Below are 21,971 nucleotides of genomic sequence, written 5' to 3' on the forward strand. Positions count from 1 at the left end.
GAGCTTTGGATCCAGCCTGGAGCTTTGTGTCCAGCCTGGAGCTTTGGGTCCAGCCTGGAGCTATGTGTCCAGCCTGGAGCTTTGTGTCCAGCCTGGAGCTTTGGATCCAGCCCGGAGCTTTGGATCCAGCCTGGCCCTTGGGATCCAGCAGACAGATTTTGCAGTGGGAGGCTGTGCTCTGTGCTGTCAGGTCTAGACATCCCACAGTGCCTAATCCAAGCTGTCCATGTGATCTTGGATCTTGAGACAGGAGCAGGTGGGGAAGGGATGAGTTCAAAGATGCCTCAGGTGCCAAGATAAAGTGTTTTTATCGTGGCCTAATCCTGATGGATGTGGGCTCCACTCAGAGAATTAATGCTGGGAGCTTCCTGATTTGAAAATTTGCTCAGCCAACCTCTGTCTTCTCCCCCCTCAGTCCGAAATTCCAACAAGAGAATATCCTGTGATGAGGAATTCTCCGACTCCGAGGACGAGGGGGAAGGAGGGCGCAAAAACGTTGCCAACTTCAAGAAAGCCAAACGTGTGAAAGCAGAGGAGGAGAAGGAGGAAGAGGAGAAGAAAGGTGAGCAGGAAAGCTGGCACCTCCTGCAATTCTGCCTGGCTTCTCCTTTCCTCCTGCACTGCTCTGTGTCTTTTTTTTTTTATTTTATTCCAGAGGAGAAGGAAGAGGAAAAAGCAAAAGAGGAAAAAGCAGCAGCAGCAGCAGCAGCAGCAGTGGCAGCAGCAGCAGAACCCAAAGGGTGAGCCTGGCTCACTCCCCGTGCCCAGGGGGGTTTGGGGAGGGTTGAGAGGTTGATGTGACAGCTTGGGTGGCATTTTAGGTGGCATTTTAGGTGGCATTTTGGGTGGCTTTGTCACGAGTTCCTCACAGGAAGAAGTTTGCAGGTGTTGAGAGGGCTGAAAAACAAAACCGCTTCTCTTTCCTTCAGCGATATATTAAATTTGAGCTGAAAATGAACCAGAGAAGCAACATTTTAAAGGCTTCTTGTTAGATCCAAGCCCAAATTGCTGATTTCAACCAAATCCTTCCTTTTTTTTTTGCTTCCCCAGGGTGAAGGAAGAGACAAAATCCACCTGAGTGGCTGCAGCTGGCCGGGCGTCGTCGTTGTCGTAGGTTTAGCTCCCGGGTTGCCTCCTCCCCACAGGATTTCTATTTTATATAAGTTTTCTGTATATATTTCTATATAATTGTATAAATGACTCGAGAACTGTAAATTATTCCTTGCTGCACTCCACTGGGAGCAGGCAGGGGAGGATTCTGCAGCCCAGATTTGGTGACCGGGGAGTTTCACTCTTGCCTTCCACTGCCCTCCTTGGTGTGTCTCTAAAAAACAACAGCAACAACAAAAATCACTTCCTTCCTTTGCTCTCTCCTCCGAAATAACCTTGGAAAAGAAGAATTTAAGTAGAAGTAGTGTCTGCATTTCAGGTTAGGTGGAAAGATGGCCATCAATTCTTATTTTTCCTCTTATTTTTTTGGGTGTTTGTTTCATGGGAGAATTCCCAAACGAAGCCTGTGAGAGACCTTTGTGGTCTTCAGTTGGATTCCACCACGGCAAAAGAAAAAAACAAAAACAAAACCAAAACCTGCAAGCTGGTGCCACTTCTCAGGGTCAAAATTGTGCAGTTCTTGAATAGAGTTGGCTCCTCCCTGCAGCAAACTTGGGGAAAGAGGTGAAGCAGCTGAAAATCAACCTGAAAAGTGCTTTTTTGGATTGTTTTTTGGGTTTTTGTTCAAAGTGAATCAGCCCCAGAGCCCAAATGTGGAGAACACAAAATGAAAATCACCCTTAGTGGGTGGTTGAGTTTTCCAAGATCTGCTGGATCCAGGGAGTGTGGCAGCATTTTATGGACCTGGAAGGGAGGGAAGGGATGGGATTTTGGACCTGATTTTTTACCCTCTCTGGGTGGGGAGGGAACTCCTCCCCTCAGGCTTTGCTTTTTCCTCTCAAACCACTGCAAAAACCCCCTCAAAGCCAGCCCAGAGCCTGGCTGACAACTCTTCTTGCTGTGTATCCCTAAAAACCCAAAGTTTCCTCTTGATTGAAGTGAAATTCCCAACGTTTTCCAACTGAATTTCCCTCCCAAGGCCAGTAAATCCCAACCTTTTTATCCGCCGACTGTTGCCTTCCTGAGGGAACAGCAGATGGGGCTCTGAACGTTTTTACAGCTCCTCTCCCTCCTCCTACTCATTCTCTCACCCCCAGAGCTCTTTTGTGACCAGCTCTGCCCTTTCTTTTGCCTCTTTTGTACTGAGCTTTTTTGGTTTTTTTCTTTCTTTTTGGGGTGAGGAAAAAAAAAAAAAAAAACTTTGGGGAAAAATTCGGGTTTTTTTTTTCTTTTTTTTTCCAGGCAGTTCCCACTCGCTGCTCTCCTTTCTCAGGGGGAATCCCTCTGGAATTCCAGAGGCTCTGCACCCTCCCACGGGAGCACTGCTGAGGGTTTCAACTCTAATAATGCTGCTAAAACTTCACACAGGTTATTTTTTCAAAGGGTTTATTTTTTTAACTCCTCCCTCCCAGCCCCCCACCTTCCAGCTTTTTCCCTCCCCCCACCGTGGAGTTTTTTAGTCTCTTTGGGATCTGAGTGAGGTTTTTTCACTCTCCTGCTTCTTCAGTGTTTGTAGGTGAACCAAGAGAGAGATCAGTGTAACTTTGTGTCTGGGGAGGGTGGGAAGGGAGGGGAAAAATCTATTGTGGTTTTTTAAAGATGCGTTTATTTTGAATTTTGAGAACCTTTGTAATAAAAACTCGTCCATTTCTATGGTTGGTGTGAGCCTGGGCTGCTTTTTTTACTCGAGTAAAATTTTTTAATCCATTTTCAGAGCCTTTCCTGGATCTAATGGGAGATCCCAACGAAGAAATAATTAGAGGTGGAATTAGGGTTTGGGAAGAAAAAGAAGGCATTAATTTCCCTTTTTCCCTTCCAATGTTGGTTTAATTCCATCCATGAGAACATTTTATTTATTTATTTATCCCACACCTGGAAATCTGCTTGAATCTCTTTTGTAAATGGTTATTTCCTTTACACATTATTTGCTTTCTCTTATTTTTTTGCCTCTTTTCCCCCCCAGTGTTTTTACAAAACAGCCTTGAAATCCTCCCTCTCTCTGGAAAAGGGAACTCAAAACCTGATGGGTTTTGGGGGTTTTTTTGGTGTGTTTTTTTTTTTTTTTTTGTGCTCACAGCTTCACCTGGCGTGGTTTTATTCCCAAATTCCAGCTGGGTTCTCATCCCTGATCCTGTCTGGGTTTGTGCTTGGAGTGGAACAGTTTGGGAACAACAAAGTGATGGGAGGGGATGGACTTAATTCATCTTTTGGCTGGATTTGAGTGGTTTGATGCGGAATCCAAGAGGATGAAAATTCCTTAATTTAATGAGGAGCAGGTTCATTGTGCAGCTCAGCTGGGATCACACCTGAAATGGCCACAAACCCCCAAATCTGCTGGTTTTGGAGTCCAAAAAAACCCAGCTTTGTGTTGCCTCAGTGGACTTTGGGTGCTGGAGCAGCTCTGGGAAGCTCCGTCCTCCTTTCCACCATTAAATCCTCCCCTCTTGGAACAAAACCCCTGGAGTTTGAATGGAATCCCCATTGAATTCCCCCTTCCCGATCCCGCCTGCATCCGCAGCCCTTCCCTTTTCCAGGCATTCCTAAAATGGCTGCCACGCTGCAGCTCCGCCGGCTGCTCCGGGATGAGCCAGCTCCCAAATCCCAGATTTCCTTCAAAACGGGGGGGGAAACCCCATTTACTTCACCCCGCTGATCAAAGAAATGAATCCCTTTGGGAAGCTGATCCCTTCTTTCGGCTTCCTTGCATAAACCCAGGAATTTTGGGGGGCATTCCCACCTACCTCAAGGCTCGCCAAGAGCCCGGATGCTCCTTGCCCTTGCCAGGGTGGTGCCTGTTGGGCAAACAATGGTTTGGGCTTTTATTTCTTTCTCATTGCTCTTCTCCATCTTCTTCGCCAGCCCAAGCACCAAGAGCAGGTGCTGGGCTGGGAATTGGGGAGCCGAGGTGGGATTTGGGAGCAGGCCATGAAATGGAGGAGCTGTGGGAGCAGCTTCCAAGGCTCTGCTCCTTCCTCCTGGCTCGGGAAAAGCCGGCGCAGGTGACAGCAGCAGGGATAGAGGCACCATTGTTGCCTCCTTTTCCCTTTGTTCAGGGAATCTTTGCTCCCAGCCCTCTCCTTTTGTGCTCCGGGATCTTTTCAGCCTAAAGGAGCTAATCCTGCTCTTAAAAAAAAAAACAAAACAAAACCCCCCCCCCCCAAAAAAACCCCCCCCCCTTAAATTAAAAGAAACCAAGCTTCAAACCGGGAATTTCGCCTCACCCTGAAGAAAATCCCGGGGGTTTTGAGGTTTTTCCAACCCCCACCGGGGGGAAAAAAGCGGGATTGGCAGGAAAACAGGTCCCCAGCAGGCAGCTGAGCAGCGATCCCGAGGTGGAGACGGGGCTGGGGTGGGAAAGTCCTTTGTGGCCAGGGCTCTGCATCTGCTGCGAGTCAATTAACGTCGAGCAGTGATTAAAGGCAGCAGCTGTTGGGCTAAATCAGCATCTCCATCTTCCCCGGCCCTTCCCTGGCATTCAGGACAAGAAGGACTCGAGCTCTCCCGTAAAGGGGTCACCATTTATTCCTTTCAAATGTTACAAGTACAGCTTTTGTTCAGTGGTTCGGTTGGGTTTGGGTTTGTTTTTTTTTTTTTTTTCTCCTCTTTCTCTTTTTTTTTTCTGTTGTTTTTTTGGGTTTTTTTTTTTACAAGTTAGAAAATTGCAAATCAAGTGGTTTTGGTTTTTTTGTGGTGTTTTTTTTTTATGTTGTTGTTTTTTTTTGGCCATTAAAAAAATTATTTACAGAGAAAAAAAACAACGTTGGCTTCACATTATACAGCTGGCAGGGCCCCCTCTGTCCACCCCACACCCTAAAAGTTATCCCTTAGAAGCAGAATTAAACACAGCGGACTTACAAGCTTTATGGTTTTAAGCCAATAGAAGACATTATAAAAAACTAACCAGATTAGCTTTTAAACCATCGATTTCTAGAAAAAGCGCGAAATACTTGAAATGAAAAGTCAGAACCAGGAATGTAAACTGAGAAATTAGGCATAAAAAAAAAAAAAGAAAAAAGAAAAAAAAAACCGAAAAAAACCCCGAAAAAAAAAAAATCAAAAATTCCATTGAACAGTCAGTGGGACTGGGAGGAGAGGGGACAGTCTGGAGGCTGGAGAGATCCAGAGCGGGAAGTGGGATCCGGATTCTTACAAACTGTAAACTCCAGTGGTGTCCGGGACAAATCTTCCTCCGCAGTTTTGTTGGTTTTTGTTGGTTTTTTGTTGTTTTTTCTTTTTTTTTTTTTTTTTTAATTTTTATTTTTTCCCCAAGGAATTCAGGTCAAACTACTCCAAGTGGCGGCGGTGGTGGGAATCCAAACCAGCTTTTCTACCAGGAACGGGGAGAAATACCTGGAAGGGAAGGGGGGTGTGCGGGGCGTGGTGTCAGTCCTAGGGGGGCCGGGGCGGTGTGGGCGAGTCCGTGGCGTTCCGGGATGGACGGGGAGGGATGGAGGGAGGGCGGCGTGAGAGTCCCCGGTGAGGACGATGCCCAGGTGGCCTCTACTCTTCCTTCTGCTCCGCCGCCGCCGCCGGGCTCGTTGTGGGCTCCGGCCCCGCGGCTTTCGAGGGCTCCTCGGGTTTGGCTGTGTCTCCGTGGCTCTCCCCTGCCTGCTGCTGCTGCTGCTTCTCCTCCTCCTCCTCGCTCCCCGCGGCTTCTCCCCCGTCCTTGGGCTCAACCCCCTCGCCGCCCTCCCCCTGCTCCTCCGCCGGCCCCTCCTCGGGGGGAGCCGAGGGCTGCAGCCCCCCCGGCGGGTTCTCCTCGCTCTTGCCCTGCTCCTCCGTGGGCGAGGAGCCAGAGGAGTCCCCGGCTTCCTTCTTGTTCTTGCGAAAGGAGATCCCGCTCAGCTTGAAGGATTTCTTGAACGAGAACTTCTTCTTCTTCTTCGGGGCGTCCTTGGGGGCCGCGGCCCCTTCGGCTTTGGGGTCGCCGCCGTCGGCGGCGGCCGGGGCGGGCTCGATGCTGTCCCCGCCGCTCGCTTCGCCCTCGCTCTCCTCCTTGGGGGGTTCCGCCGAGCCGTTCCCGTTCTGGGGGGCTACCTCGACCCCCACCTTGGGCGTCATGTCCCCGTTGTAGATCACATGGCCGTTCTCCTGCGGGGGGAAACCGCGTTAGGCACCGCCGGCACTCCGCGCCCCCTCCCCAAAACCCCCGCACCCCAAAAAGGGCTCCCAGCCGGGAAAACGGGGGGCAGCGGGCACCGGGGAGGGGGGGGGGGGTCCCCCCGGGGGCAACGGGCATTGGGGGGGGGGCCCCCCCGCCGGGGAAAGGGGGGGTTTCCAGCCGGTGGAAACGGGGAACACCGGGCACAGAGCGGAGCTTCCCGCGGGGGAGAGGAGCGCACCGGGCGGTGCCCAGCCATAAAAAGGGGGTGCAGAGGGCCTGGGTAAGGGTCTCACGGGGGGGATCCGCTCGGTGGGAGGGGTGGGTGGGGGGGGGTCCAGCGCGCTACCACCGGGCGGCGCCCGCGCTCCACTCCCGGTACCGGGGCGCGGCGGCGGACGGAACCCGCCCGGTGCCGGGGGGAGCCCGGGGCGCGGCGCGGGCGGTGCCGCATCCCCCGGTGCCCGGCGGGCAGGAAGGTCCCCCCAGGCCAGGGCAGGAAGGTTCCCCTCGACTCCATCACCGCACCCTCCCCACCGAGCCTTTGTCCGCGCTGCCGCCCGCCCCGGCGGGGCGCACGGTGCCCCCCGGTACCGCCCGGTACCCACCTGCCCGTTGGCCTTGGCGGTGTCGGGGTCGCCGCCCGCCGCCTTGGAGCCCTGGCTGCCCATGGTGCGGCACTTGGGGAGGTGCCGGCCCCGCCGCGGCGGCTGCGCTGGGCGGGAGTGGGGCGAGCCCCCCGCCGGCCGCTGATAAGGCGAGGGGCGGGGGCGGGACGGTGCCGAGCCCGCCCCGGGGGCGGGGGGACCGCGCTGGAGCCACCGCCCCGCCGGGCCGCCGAGCCCCCTCCCCGCCTGGGAGCCCCCGAAGGTCGGTGAGCACCCCCTTCCCTGGTGGGGGAGGGTCTCATCGCAGCTCCGGGGTGCTGCTCACCCCATCCCTGGCAGCTTTGGGGGGCTGCTCCCCCCAACCTCATCACCCCGGGGTGCTGCTCACCCCTCCCTGATAGCCCTGGGGTGCCCGTGCCCCCATCACCAGCACCCCTGGGTGCCTCTGCTCCCATCACCAACACCCCCGCTGTGCCTGTGCTCTCCGCCCTGTCGCCCCTGGGGTGCTGCTCACCCCATCCCTGTCACCCCTGGGAGGGTCCCATGGTGCCACTTGGCCCTTTCCCGTCACCCCCAGGACTGTCCTGGTGCAGGTGGCCTCAGTCCTGTCACCCCAGGGTCCTGCTCATTCCAGGGTGTCTCATCCTGGGGTTTTGCTCATCCCAGCCCCATCATTCCCGGGGGTCCTGCTGTGGGGACAGATCCTGCTGTGGGGACAGGTCCTGCTGTGGGGACAGGTTGTGCCATGGTTCACACCCCCGCTCCCTGCCTCGCTGAGCGCTCTGGCACACGCACAGGGAGGTTTTCCCCCTCTGGGTGTTCCTCTTCTCTGATTTCCTGGAACCAGGAGCGTTGAGGAGAAAGGAGAATGGCACCAAACTGATGGATTGCTCAAGCTGGTGAGGGGCCTGCGGCATCCCTGCCAGGGATCCGGCAGTGCCAGCCGGGGATTCGCTCTCCCCTGGCACCCACACACAGCTGGATTTCACTGCGGGTCCCAAAATCCTGACCCTTTTGTGCCAGCCCAAGCCACCCACATTCCCTGAGGGCTGCAGCAGGACAGCTCCTGAGTGCCCTGGACTTTTCCAGGCATCCTGCTCCCACCAGAGCTGCTCTGGACCCACCGCGGGCAGCAGGACCCCCTGTCCCCAGCACCCAGCTGTGCCACGGAGCCTGGCAGGATCCAAGGCCAGGCTCCAAGGGGAAAACAATGTCCCGCTGTGTGCGCTGCGCCAACAAGGTCATGTTTTGTCTCCGGCCTCCCTCCCCCTCCCCGGCACACCAGCTCACCCCCGCTGGAGCGAAATTGCTGTTAATTAAAACAGGCGGCATCTTCCTTATTGACTTTTGGGTGCCAGTTGATAAAAAGCCCTTGGACGGCTGCCGGGTGCTGCCGGCTTGGCCGTGAGGGCCGGAGTGTCCCGAGCAGCCCAAGGAGCCGGGCAGGGTGTTCCCTGCTGGAAAACAGGCATTCCAGGGATGCTGTCGGGTTTGGGAAGACCCAGAGTCCAAGGGAGTGTGGTATTTAGTGGACGCACGATGTTTGTTCCCAATCCCAGCTCCAGGCTGGTGTTCCCAGCTGGGGAGGACAACGTGGCAGAGCCACAGCTGGGGAGCCCTTCCCGGTGTCCCAGCAGCCGTTCAGCCTTGGGAAATATCCGTGTCAAAGCCGCGCTTCTCTTCCCACCTTCTGGGAGAGGTTTTCAGCCGTTCTGCTGGAGGTCATTTCATCCTGAGTCTTGTCTGCAGGAATGGCCTCGTGCTGCTGTCATCCCATGCCATCCCCTCCCATCCCCTCCCATGCCATGCCATGCCATGCCATGCCCATCCCCATCCCATCCCATCCCATCCAATCCCATCCCATCCCCGTCCCCGTCCCCGTCCCTGTCCCCATCCCCTCCCATCCCGTCCCATCCCATCCCCATCCCATCCCCATCCCCATCCCCATCCCCATCCCATCCCATCCCCATCCCATCCCATCCCATCCCCATCCCATCCCCATCCCCATCCCCATCCCCATCCCATCCCATCCCATCCCACCCCATCCCATCCCATCCCATCCCACCCCATCCCATCCCATCCCATCCCATCCCATCCCATCCCATCCCATCCCATCCCTCTGCTGCAGCTCCAGCACCTTCTGGCTGTGCCAAAACCCCCTCAACCAGCGCCGGCTCTCGCAGCGCCCATCCAAACCCCTCCATCCACACAACGGCCCCAAGACATTCCCATCTCCCATCCCAAAACCACAGGGAACCACAAACGGGAGTGGCACCGGCAGCTCATCGCCCCTGGAGCATTGGGAAGCTCGGGAAGCTCTGGGAAGCTCGGGAAGCTCTGGGGGTGCGGCCCTGGGGGTGCTGGTGGCAGCCCTGATGGGGCTCTGGGGACACCAACGCATTCCCCGTGGAATGGGTGCTGGTGGGAAGGTGTTCCCTTGGATCTGAGGGGATTTTTGGGGCTGGGCTCAGCAGCCACCTCATGGAGAGCTCGGGCCTTTTCCGTGTTTTGCCAGAGGGGACAAGGAATTTCATGCCACAGCTCTCCCCTCTCCCAGAGCACCAGGACATGGATGTGATGTGGAAAGGGCAAACTGGACAAGAAGCACACCCGGGGGGTGACAATGACATCCCTCCCACCACGCCAGGCCCTCCCAGAGGATATTTTTCCAGGGCTTTCATCTCCGAGGAATCCCCGTCTCTCCCGATCCCAGCTTTTCTTGCGAACCCTCTTCTGCAGCTCTGCGTAAGGGCTGTGTTTATAAATAGCCACGCTCCCCGTGGATTCCCGAGTGTGCCTCCCCTTCCACGGCAGATGTCCATCCTTCCCGTGCTCTTCCCACGCTGCCGGGACGGATCCGCTCCCTCTGGAGCGACCACGCCGGTCCCAGAACCCTGGAGCTCCGTGGGGTGACCGTGGCCATCCCCAGGTGCATCCACAGCCAGTTTTTCCAGCTCCCAACATTTTTTCCTCCTCCGTGCGTGGCCGGGGCCGTGTGGTGACACCAGGGTGGAGGACGGGAACCGGCAGAAACCAGAAACTGCTGAATTCCAGCATCACCCAAACCCCATCCCACCCCTCCCAGTGGAAACCAGCGGCCACCAGCCCCGTGCTGGATCCCATCCCTCCTCCATCCCAGGCAGGGAAGCAGAGCGGGCTGGGAGATGCTCCGGCTCCACCGGGCTCTCCGGGAGCTTTGGAAGGGGCAGGAATTTGCAGGATCCCCGCAGACGGACAGATTATGGTCTGGCTGCTCCTCCAGCAGATGGACAGGCAGACAAATCTCTGCCGCTGCTGCCCGCCAGGCCGGGGGGACGCCGGATCCTTGCGGATGTTGTTTTCCACTTTCCAGACCTACTTAAACTGCGGCTGATTATTAATTTATCGGGTGTTAAGCGCTCAGAGGCTGCGGGGCAGAGCAGGGAGCTCCAGTTCCGGCACCACTGGGCTGGAGAGGGACAGGAGGGACCGTCCCCACCCGCTCTGCATCCCGCCAGCCCTTAACGAGGAATTAAGGCAATTGTTTATTCATGGACCCGGATCATCCGCTCCGGGATTTTATCCCGAGTTAAAGGGGGCCCAGCCGGGGTGACCAAACAGCGCTGGGAACAAAAACAGAGGGATTTCCATCTTGATTTATAAATAGCAAAGGAATTAACTAATTAGATCTCTCCGGGGACAGAATTCCAGCAGGGAGAGTGCGGGGCTGGCCGGATGGAGGGTGAAGGCTTCTGCCACCACGGCAACGATGGGGACAGCCCCTGGGGACAGCCCAGAGCTGCTTTAGGGTCTGGGGGCTTCTCCTTGAGGGTCTGGGGCTGCCCCTTCCCTGCTGTCCCTGCCGCAGCAGTTTGGCTTTCCCAGGACACGGACACGCCTCGGGATGCTCCGGATGCGCATCCCATGAGGATCCAGGGTGAAGGGGCAGCGCTTCCTCAGCTGCAGGAGGAAAATCATCCACGCTGGGGGATTCCTGAGGGGAACAAGGCCCAGCAGGAAGAGCTGGGAATCTCTACCCTTTACCAAGGAGATGTTAGGCACTGCCCAACCTGCTCGTGGTGCTGAGGCAGCACCGAGTGACCTCTGACGTGCACCTGGAGAAAAAGGGTGTCCCACGAATTTACCGGAGCTCTCCCTGTCCCCACCACCAGTGTCCCCAAATCCTTCCTGCCCTGGGCAAGGCTCCAGCCTGGGAGGCTGTGGTGAGGCGCTGACTTCCCATAGAAACACATGAAAGGGCCCCTTCTTGTATCTGCCAGAGCCCCGTCATTTTTGGTTGTGAAGATCCCATGGCAACGGGCGCCTTCTGCGACTGCTCCTGCTATTTCTGGGCTCGCTTTTTCCCTCCCGTGGGATCATCCCATGGGATCAGCCCCTCTCTCCCAGCCCTGGGCCCTTCCCACCCCGTCACCCCCTTCCCTGTCCTGCTGAGGTGTTTTGAGTCACGGAGCAGGAAGGAGAGAGGAATCTCCTCCGTATCTTATCTTGGAGCCCATCTGCTCTTCCTTAGGGCCAGGAATCGGGATATCTGCAAACAAAGCCAGGCCCTGAACCCAATCCCCTCCAGCCTCATCCTCAGGCTGGGCTGGGCTGGGCTGCCCCAGGGTGACAATGGGGACAGTGGTGGCATGTGAGGGTCCCCATGGACACGGTCCCCGGGACAGTTTTGGCATTTTGGGGGTCAACACCCCCACACGGCCTTTCCCAGCCCGTGGATCCCTCCTGGCTGCTCCTGGCAGAGCGGGAACCCCCACAGCGCCCTGGCCCGGGCATCCCGCTCATCCCACTCTCCTTATCTCCCGAATCCCGGCCTTAGGCTGCTTCTGGGAGCTGATAAAGGGCTCCCTGACCCTGAGCTGCTGGCTCGGGAGCACTGGAAGAGCAGGACGGCTGCCAGAGGGTGCCTGGAGAAAACCGGGAATGCAGCATCCAGCAGGGAGCAGGGTTGGGAGGGCGGCGGGCGGGACCACACCGGGCTCTGCTCCCCTGACCTGGGCAGGGTCCCCCAGCCCGGGGCCGAGCGGGGACAGGTTCCAGAGCATCCTTCCTGGCTGGAAGGGAAGTTTATAAGGGAAACAAAAGCCAGGCTCGGTCCAAGGGGAGCTTTTCCCGTGGCGTTTCCTGCGGAGCTGCGGCGGGAGCGCTCCCGCACGCCATGGCCAGGGCAGCCTGGCAGGAGGGCTGTGCGTGATTTGGGATCACAAATCCCACCCAACCCTGCCCTCTGGCAGTGGGGAGTCATTCCTGTCACTCCAGCTCTTTGTCCAAACCTCTCCAGCTCTCTTGGACCCTCTGGAAGGGGCTCTGAGGCCTGCCCTTCTCCAGGTGGACATCCCCAGCCTGGCTCCAGAGAACTCCAGCCCTTGGAGCATCTCCGTGGCCTCCTCTGGACTCGCTCCAGCAATTCCACATCCTCCTGATGTCTGGAGGCAGCTCTGCAGGTGCGGCCTCACCTGAGCAGGGCACACAGGGACAATCCCCCTCCCCTCCCGCTGGATGCCGATCCCACAGATCCCTCGGCAGCGGGACACAACATCCCACCGCCTCCCCCGCCCTCCCCCCGAGAGCGGTGACCCCTTTAGCCCGTGTCCCCGGGGCCGGTGCAGGGACGCGGGGCAGGGAAGCGGGGCCGGGATGCTCCGGGGCCGCGGTGCCTCCCCCGGGAGCCGCGGGATCTATGGGCCCCTTTCTCCCGGAGAGTCAATGTGGCTTTTTGTTGCGCTGCCGGGGCTGATGCCGCCGAGCGGGGACAGACAATGCGTGGCATTGTTCCCTTTCAGCAACATCTGACGGGCCCAGGCGCAGAGAAGAGGCCAGTGTGTGTCCGGGATGCGGGGGGAAGGGACCGGGATGGACGGACAGACAGCAGGAAAAGCGCAGGGACACCCAAACCGCTCCTGGATGTCGGGCTGGAGGGATGCTGAGTGCCTGGGAGGCTGTAAAATCATCTCGGTTTGGGTTGGAAGGGAGCTTAAAGAGCGTTTCGATGATGAGGGTGTTGTTTTCTGGTACCCAAAGAGCGTGGAAAATCATCCCCAAGAGCCACAAACTTCCCGCCCCGCTCATCCTAATGGAATATTAATTGTGAAACCTCATTAGGAACCTGCAAGTGTCAACACCACCAATGTTCCCGTTTGCTGTTTCCTCTCCCCGAGGTCCTGCCCGGTTTCCTGGGGCAGCTGGGGGTACCCGAACCCCCGGTAAATCCAGGGAAAAGCCTCTCCCCGAAATCCCAGGCGGGTGAGGGGGGAGCCGGGAGCAGAACTCGGGGGGGGGGGGAATCCCGGCGGGGCCAGGGCTGTCTGCAACTTTCCATCAGAAATCCCCTCCTTCCCTTCATCCCGGGCTGTCCCCAGCCGGGATTGCCTCATCGCCAGCAGCAGAATTCCCCCTTGGCCTCTGAGCAAACCCGAAAGCGTCCCCAGGGCCGCAGCTGCCGGGCCACCGAGAGCCCGGGGGTGGCTCCGGGGGACCCGCGCCGTGCTGGGGCTGCGGTTTTTGGGGAGCCCTTTGCCTCCCTGGCATTCCAGCCGTGCCCGATGAGCTCCCATCCTCCTGGGAGGGGGCACGGGGAGGGGGTTTGGACCCTCCAGAGGCAGGTGCTGTTCCCACCCCTCTCACTCCCGCACGGCTTTCGGGGTCGGAAGGGGATCCCGCTGGGAGGGGCTCGGCAGCCCCCGATCCCTCCCGCTCTGCGTGAGCTCCCGGGAGGGGTCGGCGGCCGGTTTTGGGGTCGGGAGGGGAGGGGACGGCGGCGGTGTGGCCGCGGCTGGGGGCAGCGGTGCCGTCCCCGCCCCCACGGCTCGCTGGGATGCAGCGGCGGATGCAGCTCGGCCAGACTTGCATGGCCGTAACCATGGCAACGGCAGCGCGGGGGGATGCGGGGGGAACCCGGGGGGAACCCGGGGGGAGCGGGGCTGCAGCGCTGCCGTCGCACCCAGGGCGGGCTCGGCCGCGTCTGGGGTCACCCCACATCTGGATTCGCACCCATCTGACATCTGGCTTCTCCCGGGTCGGGATTCACCCCCACATCTGAGTTGGCCCAGCTGTGGGTTTGCCCCCCGGCTATTTTTTCCGTGTCTGGGTTCACCCCACATCTTGGGGTCACCCCACATCAGGATTCATCCCACATCTGACTTCTCCCAGCTCTGGCTTCGTCCCCCATCTGGCTTTTCCCAGGTCTGGCTTCACCCCGCACTGAGCTTCGCCCAGGTCTGGTTTCACCCCACATCTGGCACCACCCCAAACCTCTGGGTCCCCCCAGCTCTGCCTTCCCCCCGTGCGGGTTCACCCCATTCCAAACCGCGCTGCCGGCGCCCACCGCAGCCGCTGGGGGCGGGGATGTGCCCCGTGTGCCCAGGGTACCGGGGGGTGCCCCCTGTCCCCGCGGGGGTGCAGGGCCCGGGAGGGGCGGGCAGGGTGCGGAGGGAGCCGTGCGGGCGCTGCCGGGCGGGGACCATAAAAGCGGCCGCTGTTTGCTTTGGCGCGGCCGCGCTTTGGCTCCGCATTAACTTTTAACCGCGGCCGTTTTTCCTCCTCGCTGCTCCCTCCCCGCCTCTCCAGGGCTCTGAACCTCGGGGTGCTGCTGCCCAGCCCCACCCCCGCACCGTGGGGGGCTGCAGAGACCCCTCCTCAACTCGCTGCTCGCTGGCAACGGGACGGGCACCGGGCTGGGCTCATCCCGCTCCTTCCTTCGGCGGGGGCACAGGGGACACGGCAGCACCTCGGGGTGGCGATGCCAGGCTGGAGCTGCCCACCTGCCCGGCCCAGCCCCCGCGCCGCCAGCCCGGCCGCGTTTGGCAGCAAAGCAGCTCAGCTGGAGCGGAGCCTGCGGCGCTGGAGTGACCCACTAACCTTCTTCTCCTGAAAAATGCATGAAATGCAGGCAGCTGCCGCGGGGACTCGCACATGCACCGGGGCTGGCGCAAGGGCGGGGGCTCGCGTTGGCACCGGGGCGGGCACGGGGGAGCCCCCCCCCGGGGGGAGGGGAAGCGCTGGGCTCGCTGCCCAGATTTGGGGGGCTGGCGGTGTTTGAATCGCGGTGCATCCCCGGCGCTGGCGAGGGGTGGCACGGGCAGGGCGAGGGGTGGCTCGGGCGCCTGGCAGCGCCGCTGGCACCAGGATGTGGGAACGGCGTGGCGGAGCGGAGTCCACCTGGAATGCCAGGAAGGAGCTGCCGCGGCTGGGGCTCGCCCCGAGCCGCCGTTGGAGCCCAAGGACACCCCAAAGAGTCACCCCCGCTCCGCTCGGTGCCACCGGCGCGTCCCGCTGGTGGCACGGGCGGGTGGCAGGGTCCTCGCGGGCGGGCGCAGCCATCGCAGCCCTGACCTCGTTTCTCTGCAGCTCCTCCACGCCTTTAATACACCCGGAGCAGATGGCAGCGAGCCGGGAGGGGCCGGGGGCAGCGGGGGGACGGCGGCTCGGCTCCACCGGGGCACACGGAACCCGCTCCCCACGCTCCAAGCACCGCACGTCCCTCTCGGGAGCCCGGCGGTGCCGGGGGGACACGTCCCCGCGCTGGCAGGGGTTAACAGCTCCTGTCGCATGCGGCTGATTTAATTTCGGTCTCGTTTGCATGGTTGATTGCGGCTGCAACACCTCCGTGAAGACACGGAGATATTTTTAGCTGCTCTGGGCTCCGGCAGAGCCGCCCCCGGGGCAGCCCCCGGGCGCTGTCCGACCCCAGCGTCCCCTCAGAGGGGGACAAACAACCGCGGCCTTCGGTGGGAAGAGAGGAGGATTTGCAGGATTAAAGTTTTGCCTTTGTTTCTGTGGTCACAGCCCTGTCTGGAGAAGAAGAAACAACCCCAGGAACCACCAGCAGCTCAAGCTGGATTGAGTAAACAACGGAGCTGCTCCATCCCTGCCCGGAGAGGGGCTCATTCCTTGGCTGGATCCATCTTTCCCATCCGTTTCCCTCCGAAATTCCCAGCCTGGCCACCGCGTGCTGCTGCCTCACATGGCTCCGTCACCCCAACAGCCTCAGGAGCGCGGGGGGTTTCCAAGGCGTTTTGGAAATCCCTGGGGCTTCCTTCGGGGTGTCAGCCCTGACTCACCGGGCAGGGAAGGTGAGGAAGGGCTGGGAGTACCCACAGGGAGCTCCGCTGTCCTGCCCTGACACCTTCAGCTCCACGCGTGTCCCCCCAGCCCGGCCCTGCGCACCCCAGTGCCAGCCAGGTGGCAGAGCCATCAGTCTCTCCACTCCCCCCGGCTAATTAACATAAATTGACACTGAATAATTAACCGTCCCTCCTCATTAGAGCCCGGATGCCGCATCCCTGGGAACAGCAGGCAGCCGAGCCCTGGCTATCAAGGCGCGGTGGCCACGTTCCACCCCACGCCGGGCACCGGCCACCCCTGTCCCCACCCCCGCCGCCACCGGCAGCGTCCCCATCGCTGTCCCCATCGCTGTCCCCATCCCACGGCCCTTGTGAGGCTGCCAGCAGCGATAACGAGATTGGTTCCTAATCCACTTATTCCTGGCTGGAGCCGAGGGCTGGCAGCCTGTTCCCAACACCCGCAGGGCACCGAACCCTCCCGGCCCCGGGGCCAGCGGGAAAAACCTCGCTGATCTCGGCCGTGGGGCAGGGAATGATGCCGAGGGGGGTTGGTGAAAAACATGGAAAACCCACGGCGAGCTCAGCCCTCAAGGGAAGGTGACACCATCAGCAGCGCGGCCTTGGGGAGCTGCAGGATGAGCAAATCTTGCATCAGCCTGGAAGGGAGATAAGGAGCCCTTCCCAGCCCTCACCCGGAGCCGGGAGGGAGCGGCGGGAGGGGGGGGGATGCATGAGGCAGCGGAGTGCAGGGGGAGGTCACCCCGACGCGGCGACACCCAGCTCGGCGGGAGGAAGGAAAAGGAAAATTTTCACTTCCCTGTTTGCTCAGGGCTGCCTGGGACGCGGGGGGCCCCGCGCAGGTCCCGTCCTGCCGCTGCCCGCCCGCTCTCGCCGCTCCCCGCCCGCTGCCACCGGGCTGAGTCACGGCCGCGCGCGTCCGACCGGTTTTGGGGGACACCCTTGGGCTCAGTGTGGGAATGTCCTGCCCTCAGCAGCAGCCCCGAGCCGGGAGCAGCCTCCGGACCCTCAGCCCCCCCCAAAAAGCAGGAGCCGGGGGGGGTGTGGATGCTCCTGGAAAGCTCCCGCTCCTCCCCAGCGCCCTGCGTGCCATCCCCGCCGCTCCGAGCGGTGGATTAGAAACTAGGTCAGAGGTAGATCCCCAAAAGTGACTGGAACCGGGGAATTGCCGCTCCCTGGGGTGAGCCCGGGGGCAGATTTGCTGCGTTCGATGCTCTTCCCGCTGAGCTGGAAGAAATCTGCGGGTGGAGCAGGGAGGGACCTCTGGAATCGCCCCGCAGCGGCGTCGGGGACAGGTCCCACGTGGAGCTTTGGGGACCGGAGGCTCGAGGAGGCCGCGGGGTCCTGGGACAGCGGCTGGGGACACGCACGGAGGCCAGGTCCCCCTGTGTGGAGCTCGGGAAGGAGCCCCGGGCAGTATGGATGGTGCTGGCGCGGCTGGGAAAGCCGGGAATGCGGGGTGCGGAGGAGGCAGTGCTGGCGCGGCTGGGAAAGCCGGGAATGCGGGGTGCGGAGGAGGCAGCGCCGGCCGGCAGGAAGCAGGGCCGGGGCAGGAAGGCAGCCACGGCTCCGGGCTCGGCGGAAAAGCGGAGGAAGAGCGGAGGAAAGGCTCGAGGCCACCGTGGTGGTGGCGGGAGGAAGCGTGGCCCGGCCAGGAGCTGTCCCGGTGCACGTTGTCCCCGCGGGGAGGGGATGGGGCACGGCCGTGCCCGCCGTGGGACCGAAACTCGCCCGTTCCCGGCAGAGCCTCCGGCTGCAAACGCCCCTCGTGGGGCTGCAGGTCCTGGCGTGTCCCGGATCAGCCACACCTCGGGACTCGCAGCCTCGTGGGAGATCCCAAAAGCGGCCAACGGGACCCCTGGGACACCCCTTTGGTGGCCGAGGAGGAGGCGCTGCCACTCAGGGGGTGCCTGGCTGGGGTCTGACCAAGGATCCAGAACCTCCAGCGGTGTAGGGTGGGTTTGGGGTTTCTTATGTGCCTTTGGGTTTCCATGAGGGCTTGAGGAGCTCGGCCTTGGATAGGGCCACCACAGAGCCTGACACCCACCTGGGGGTGGGCGACCTTCCCAACACTGCCCCCCTCTTCTCCACAACTTTTGGGAAACATCCCCACGCTCTCCAGAGCCTCCATTCACCACCTTTCAGTCCTCATGCGCCTCCAGCCCAGATCACCGGGAACATTCAGCTGAAACTGCAGTGGGGGCCGTGTCCACCATGCCGGGGGTGGCACCTCGATGTCCCCCAGCCCGGAGCGAAGGGACTGGAGCGCCGGGAGCCGCCGTCCCTCCTCCTGCCGGCTGGGGAACGGAGCTGTTCCATATTTATGGCGGCTGCCGGGGGAAAATGGCAGCGGAAGCGGAGGGGGGACCACGGGCGGGAGGGTCCATCTGGCCCCCGCGCTCGGTGTCACCATCTGGTCCCCGCGGGAGCCACTGCCGGGGGGCCCGGGGTGCTGCGGGCACTGTCCCCGCTCCCGTGCACCACGAGTTTGGTGGCCTCAGGTGACGGGAGAGGCTGCGGGGGTGGCTCGGGGGTCTGCCCGATCCTTGCTCCAGCTCCTGGTCCCCATCGTGGACTTGTTTGGATGAGGAAATGAGGACGCGCGTGTAATTGCTAATGAGGATGCGCGTATGCTAATTGAGGGCTCGTAATTACGGCAGGACGGGGCCTCGTGGGCCGTGGCCTGCCCCGGTTTTGGCCGGGTGAGCCCTGGGCAAGGTCAGGGCTGTTGTGGCCAGCACAGCTCAGTTCAGCATCTCCAGAATTTGGGTGTCCCAAGGGGACCCCGTGGCTCTGGGGCTGGGGGAGAGCAGGGCCCGGGTGCTGCTCAGGGGTCCCTCGGCCTGGGGGATGCTGACAGGATCAGCACTGGGATGTTTTTCCCCCAATCTCACCCCAAACTGGCTGCAGTGTGAGGTGACAGCGAGCAAACGAATCCTTAATTAACCACTTTGGGGATTTGGCTTTATTAATGTAAAAAAATACTTATTAGGGAGGAATTACAGCTGCCAGGTACAGGGTGGCACAGCCCAGGTGGGATCACCTTTGGTTTTGGGGGATGCTCCTGTCCCTTCCCACCTTCTTGTCCCACATCAGGAGCTGCTGGATGTTGGATTTGGCAGCGAACAAGCCAGGGATGGGCTGGGGGTTTGGGATGGATGAGGAGGAGCTGGGAGGTGTCTGACAGGTCCCCAGTGAGGGGGTTGAGCTGCAGGACCATCCAGAAATCCGGGATCCAGCAGTCCTTCATCTGTGCCGAGCTGGGCTGGGAGCAATCAGGAATTGGCTGCTTGGAGGTCCCAGGAACTGGGATTAAGGGTGGGAGACGTGGCCTCCCAGGAATGTTGGGACGGGCTTTTAAGGGAAATCAGCCACTTTCCCATCAGCTGCATCTGCTGGGAAGCGTGAGGGGATTCCCGGCGGGCAGCAGGAGGATGAAGCTTTTCCCAGTTTTGGGTGTGCACAGGGAGGACTCAGCCCGGGCGATGCTGAGCCCGTGGAGGGAATTTCTGCCGGGAATTTTGCTCCAGCGTGGCCGCTATTCTGGGGTGCTGTGCTGGGGGACACGCCAGGATGTGTCTTGGCAGATGTGAGCTCCCTGTCCCCTCTGCCCTCCTGCCCGGAGACCCCAGGCTCGGGTGGGATCGGCCATAATTCCTGCACTTTGATGCCCGTCACCTCCTCCCGAGGGATCCTCGTTACCTGCGGCAAACCTGCCCCTGGCATCTGGCTGCTAATCCCGGGATTAGCAGGCGTGGGGAGCGCGGCAGATGGAGCCCGGCCAACCCCGGACCCCCGGCGTGCAGCTCGTGGCTTTGGGTTGCCCGGGACCCCCGGGGTCACCAACCTGATTTCCCAGCGGAGCCACTTCCCTGGTGTTCCCAGGGGAATTCCCACCGGGATCTCCCCTGGGACATCATCCCTGCCCGGAGGCCCTGGGAAAGCCCCGGTTCAAGGGAAATGAAACGTGTCACTGCTGCCGGTGACAGCTCTTCCCAGCTGCGGGAACAGCATTTCTGGGAAGCCAAGAATCCCCGGGTCCACCCCGAAATATCCGCGGCGCTCTCGGGGTGGGAAAAAGGGAAGGAGAAGAGGAAATGGCTGCACGTCTCCATCCTGTGCCCCCGCCAAATCCATCTCCCTCATTCCCGGGATCCCGGCCAGGCAGGAGGGGAATAAGGGACGTGCCCCCAGGGCTGCGTGTCGGGGGGTCTCTGCCCCCCAATTCCCAGCCAGGCCCCCCGCCCTGTGGCCGAGTGCCCCAGAGGGCCCCACAGGGTGCGTGCTAACCCCAGGGTCCCCGCTCAATGGGAGGAAGGAAATCCTCATCCTCGGGAAAGGCTGGACACGGCCGTTTCCTCCCGCCGCGCTGGGGAGGGGGCCGGGGCCCCGACATCACTCCCCGCCCCATCCCGGCTGGAATCCCCGGCCGGAGGCTGGATTTGGTCCTGGTGGGGTCACACGGGAAACAGGGACAGGCTGGGGGGGCCTCTCTGTGCCCCCCCAAACCCGCAGGACCCTCCGGGGGGGGCTCGGGGGGGTTCCCGCAGCCGCTCCAAGCAGCGGAGCCCCTCGGTGATCCCGGGAGTGGAGCGATCCCAGCTCCGTGCCTGTCCCGGTCCCGGTCCGGGTGTGGGGTGGGGGCGCGGGGGGAGCACAATCCCGCGGGCTCGGCCGCGTCTGGCTCCCCTCCAGCCCTCGCTGTTCCCGCTGCTCCTTCCTCTTCCTCGGTCTTCGCCCCGCTGACGGCAGCGCTGAGGAACGGCGGTGGCTTCGCTCCCGGTGGCCTTTGGTCCCGCCGTGTCCCCGCCATGTCCCCGCCGTCCCTCGGGGCTCTGCCGGGCACCGACGCCCCGTTTCCCCTCCCCAGTGCCACGGGCGATGCTGCCGCCGGTCCCGGTCTGTGTCCTGGTCCTGATTCCGATCCTACTCCCGGTCCCGGTTCTCCCGGACCCGCTCCGGTGCTTGATCTCCGCCTTCAGTGGCGATAACTGCCCGGTGCGGCCGGGGCTGAATCCGGAGCGGTGGCGGAACCGGGACCGGGACCGGGATCTGCACGGGGACCAGGATCAGAATCGCGATCAGAATCGGGATCAGAATCGGGATGGGAATCGGGACCGAGACCGGGGTCGGAATCGTGATCGAGACCGGGATCGGAATTGGGATTGGGATCGAGACTGGGATCGGAATCGGGATCGAGACCGGGATCGGAATTGGGATTGGGATCGAGACTGGGATCGGGAGCGCGCGCGCCGGGCGCCCCCTGGCGGCCACACGGCCCTGCCGGAACAAAGGCCGGACCCGGGACCCCCCCGAACCCCTCGGGACCCCATTTAGGACCCCCGGAACCCCTTTTGGGACCCCCCCGGGACTCTCCCGCGGGTAGGGGGAGCCTGGAGCCCCCGGAGCGGCCGCACGGGCGCTGCTCCCGGCAGCGGGGACGGCCCCGCTGCCCCCGGGCCGGGGGGATGCGCCGTGTCCCTTCCTCCTCCCCCTCCTTCTCTCCTCCTCCTCCTCCTCCTCCTCCTCCTCCTTCTCCTCCTCCTCCTCCTTCTCCTCCTCCTCCTCCTTCTCCTTCTCCTTCTCCTTCTCCTTCTCCTTCTCCTTCTCCTTCTCCTTCTCCTCCTCCTCCTTCCCCGACCCCGACGGGCAGGTTGGGCAGGAGGAGCCGGGGCAGAACACCCGACCCACGGGTAAAGCAGCAAAGGGGAGCGGCTGGGGCTCCCCCCATGTCCCCCATCCCCAGGGGACCCCTCGAACCAGGGAGCTGCAAGCCGGGGGCTGCAGCAGCTGGGGCTCAGCAATTTAAAAATAAAACATTTTAGAGAAATAACATCACCTTTCCCTCCACAGAGCACGGGGAGGGGGCACAGGACCCCCAAAAGGATGGGATGAGGGTTCAGCTCCTCCTAAAGGAACCCAACTGGGAGCTTTAGCTCACCTTTAACTCTCACCTTCCTCCTCCCACTCCATCCCTGCCAAACCTCAGCACCATTAACAAATCCCTCCCCACACCCAAACAGCAGCAAACTTTTCGTGGAGGTGGATTCAAACAACAAACACACGAACAACTTG

General features: G+C 61.0%; 1 protein-coding gene and 1 long non-coding RNA gene across 2 annotated transcripts; one reads left to right on the forward strand and one right to left on the reverse strand.

The window, feature by feature from the left end:
* Nucleotides 1-6: 6 nt before the first annotated feature.
* Nucleotides 7-2,776, forward strand: LOC121658550. Its single transcript, XR_006013992.1, has 3 exons — nt 7-562; nt 656-740; nt 1,051-2,776. It is a non-coding gene; the product is annotated as an uncharacterized LOC121658550 (long non-coding RNA).
* A 2,565-nt stretch (nt 2,777-5,341) lies between these two features.
* MARCKSL1 (MARCKS like 1) lies at nt 5,342-6,951 on the reverse strand. The gene is made up of 2 exons (XM_042015600.1): nt 6,820-6,951; nt 5,342-6,201 (listed from the first exon to the last, which is right to left on the reverse strand). Exons 1-2 carry the CDS (start codon nt 6,880-6,882, stop codon nt 5,611-5,613), a joined length of 654 nt encoding a protein of 217 aa, XP_041871534.1. The 5' UTR covers nt 6,883-6,951; the 3' UTR covers nt 5,342-5,610.
* Between the last annotated feature and the right edge of the window lie 15,020 nt (nt 6,952-21,971).

This window comes from Corvus kubaryi, unplaced genomic scaffold, assembly GCF_017639235.1.
Source record: "Corvus kubaryi isolate FWS band 111438036 unplaced genomic scaffold, C.kubaryi_AGA036_p1.0 split3-37304, whole genome shotgun sequence".
NCBI lineage: Eukaryota > Metazoa > Chordata > Aves > Passeriformes > Corvidae > Corvus > Corvus kubaryi.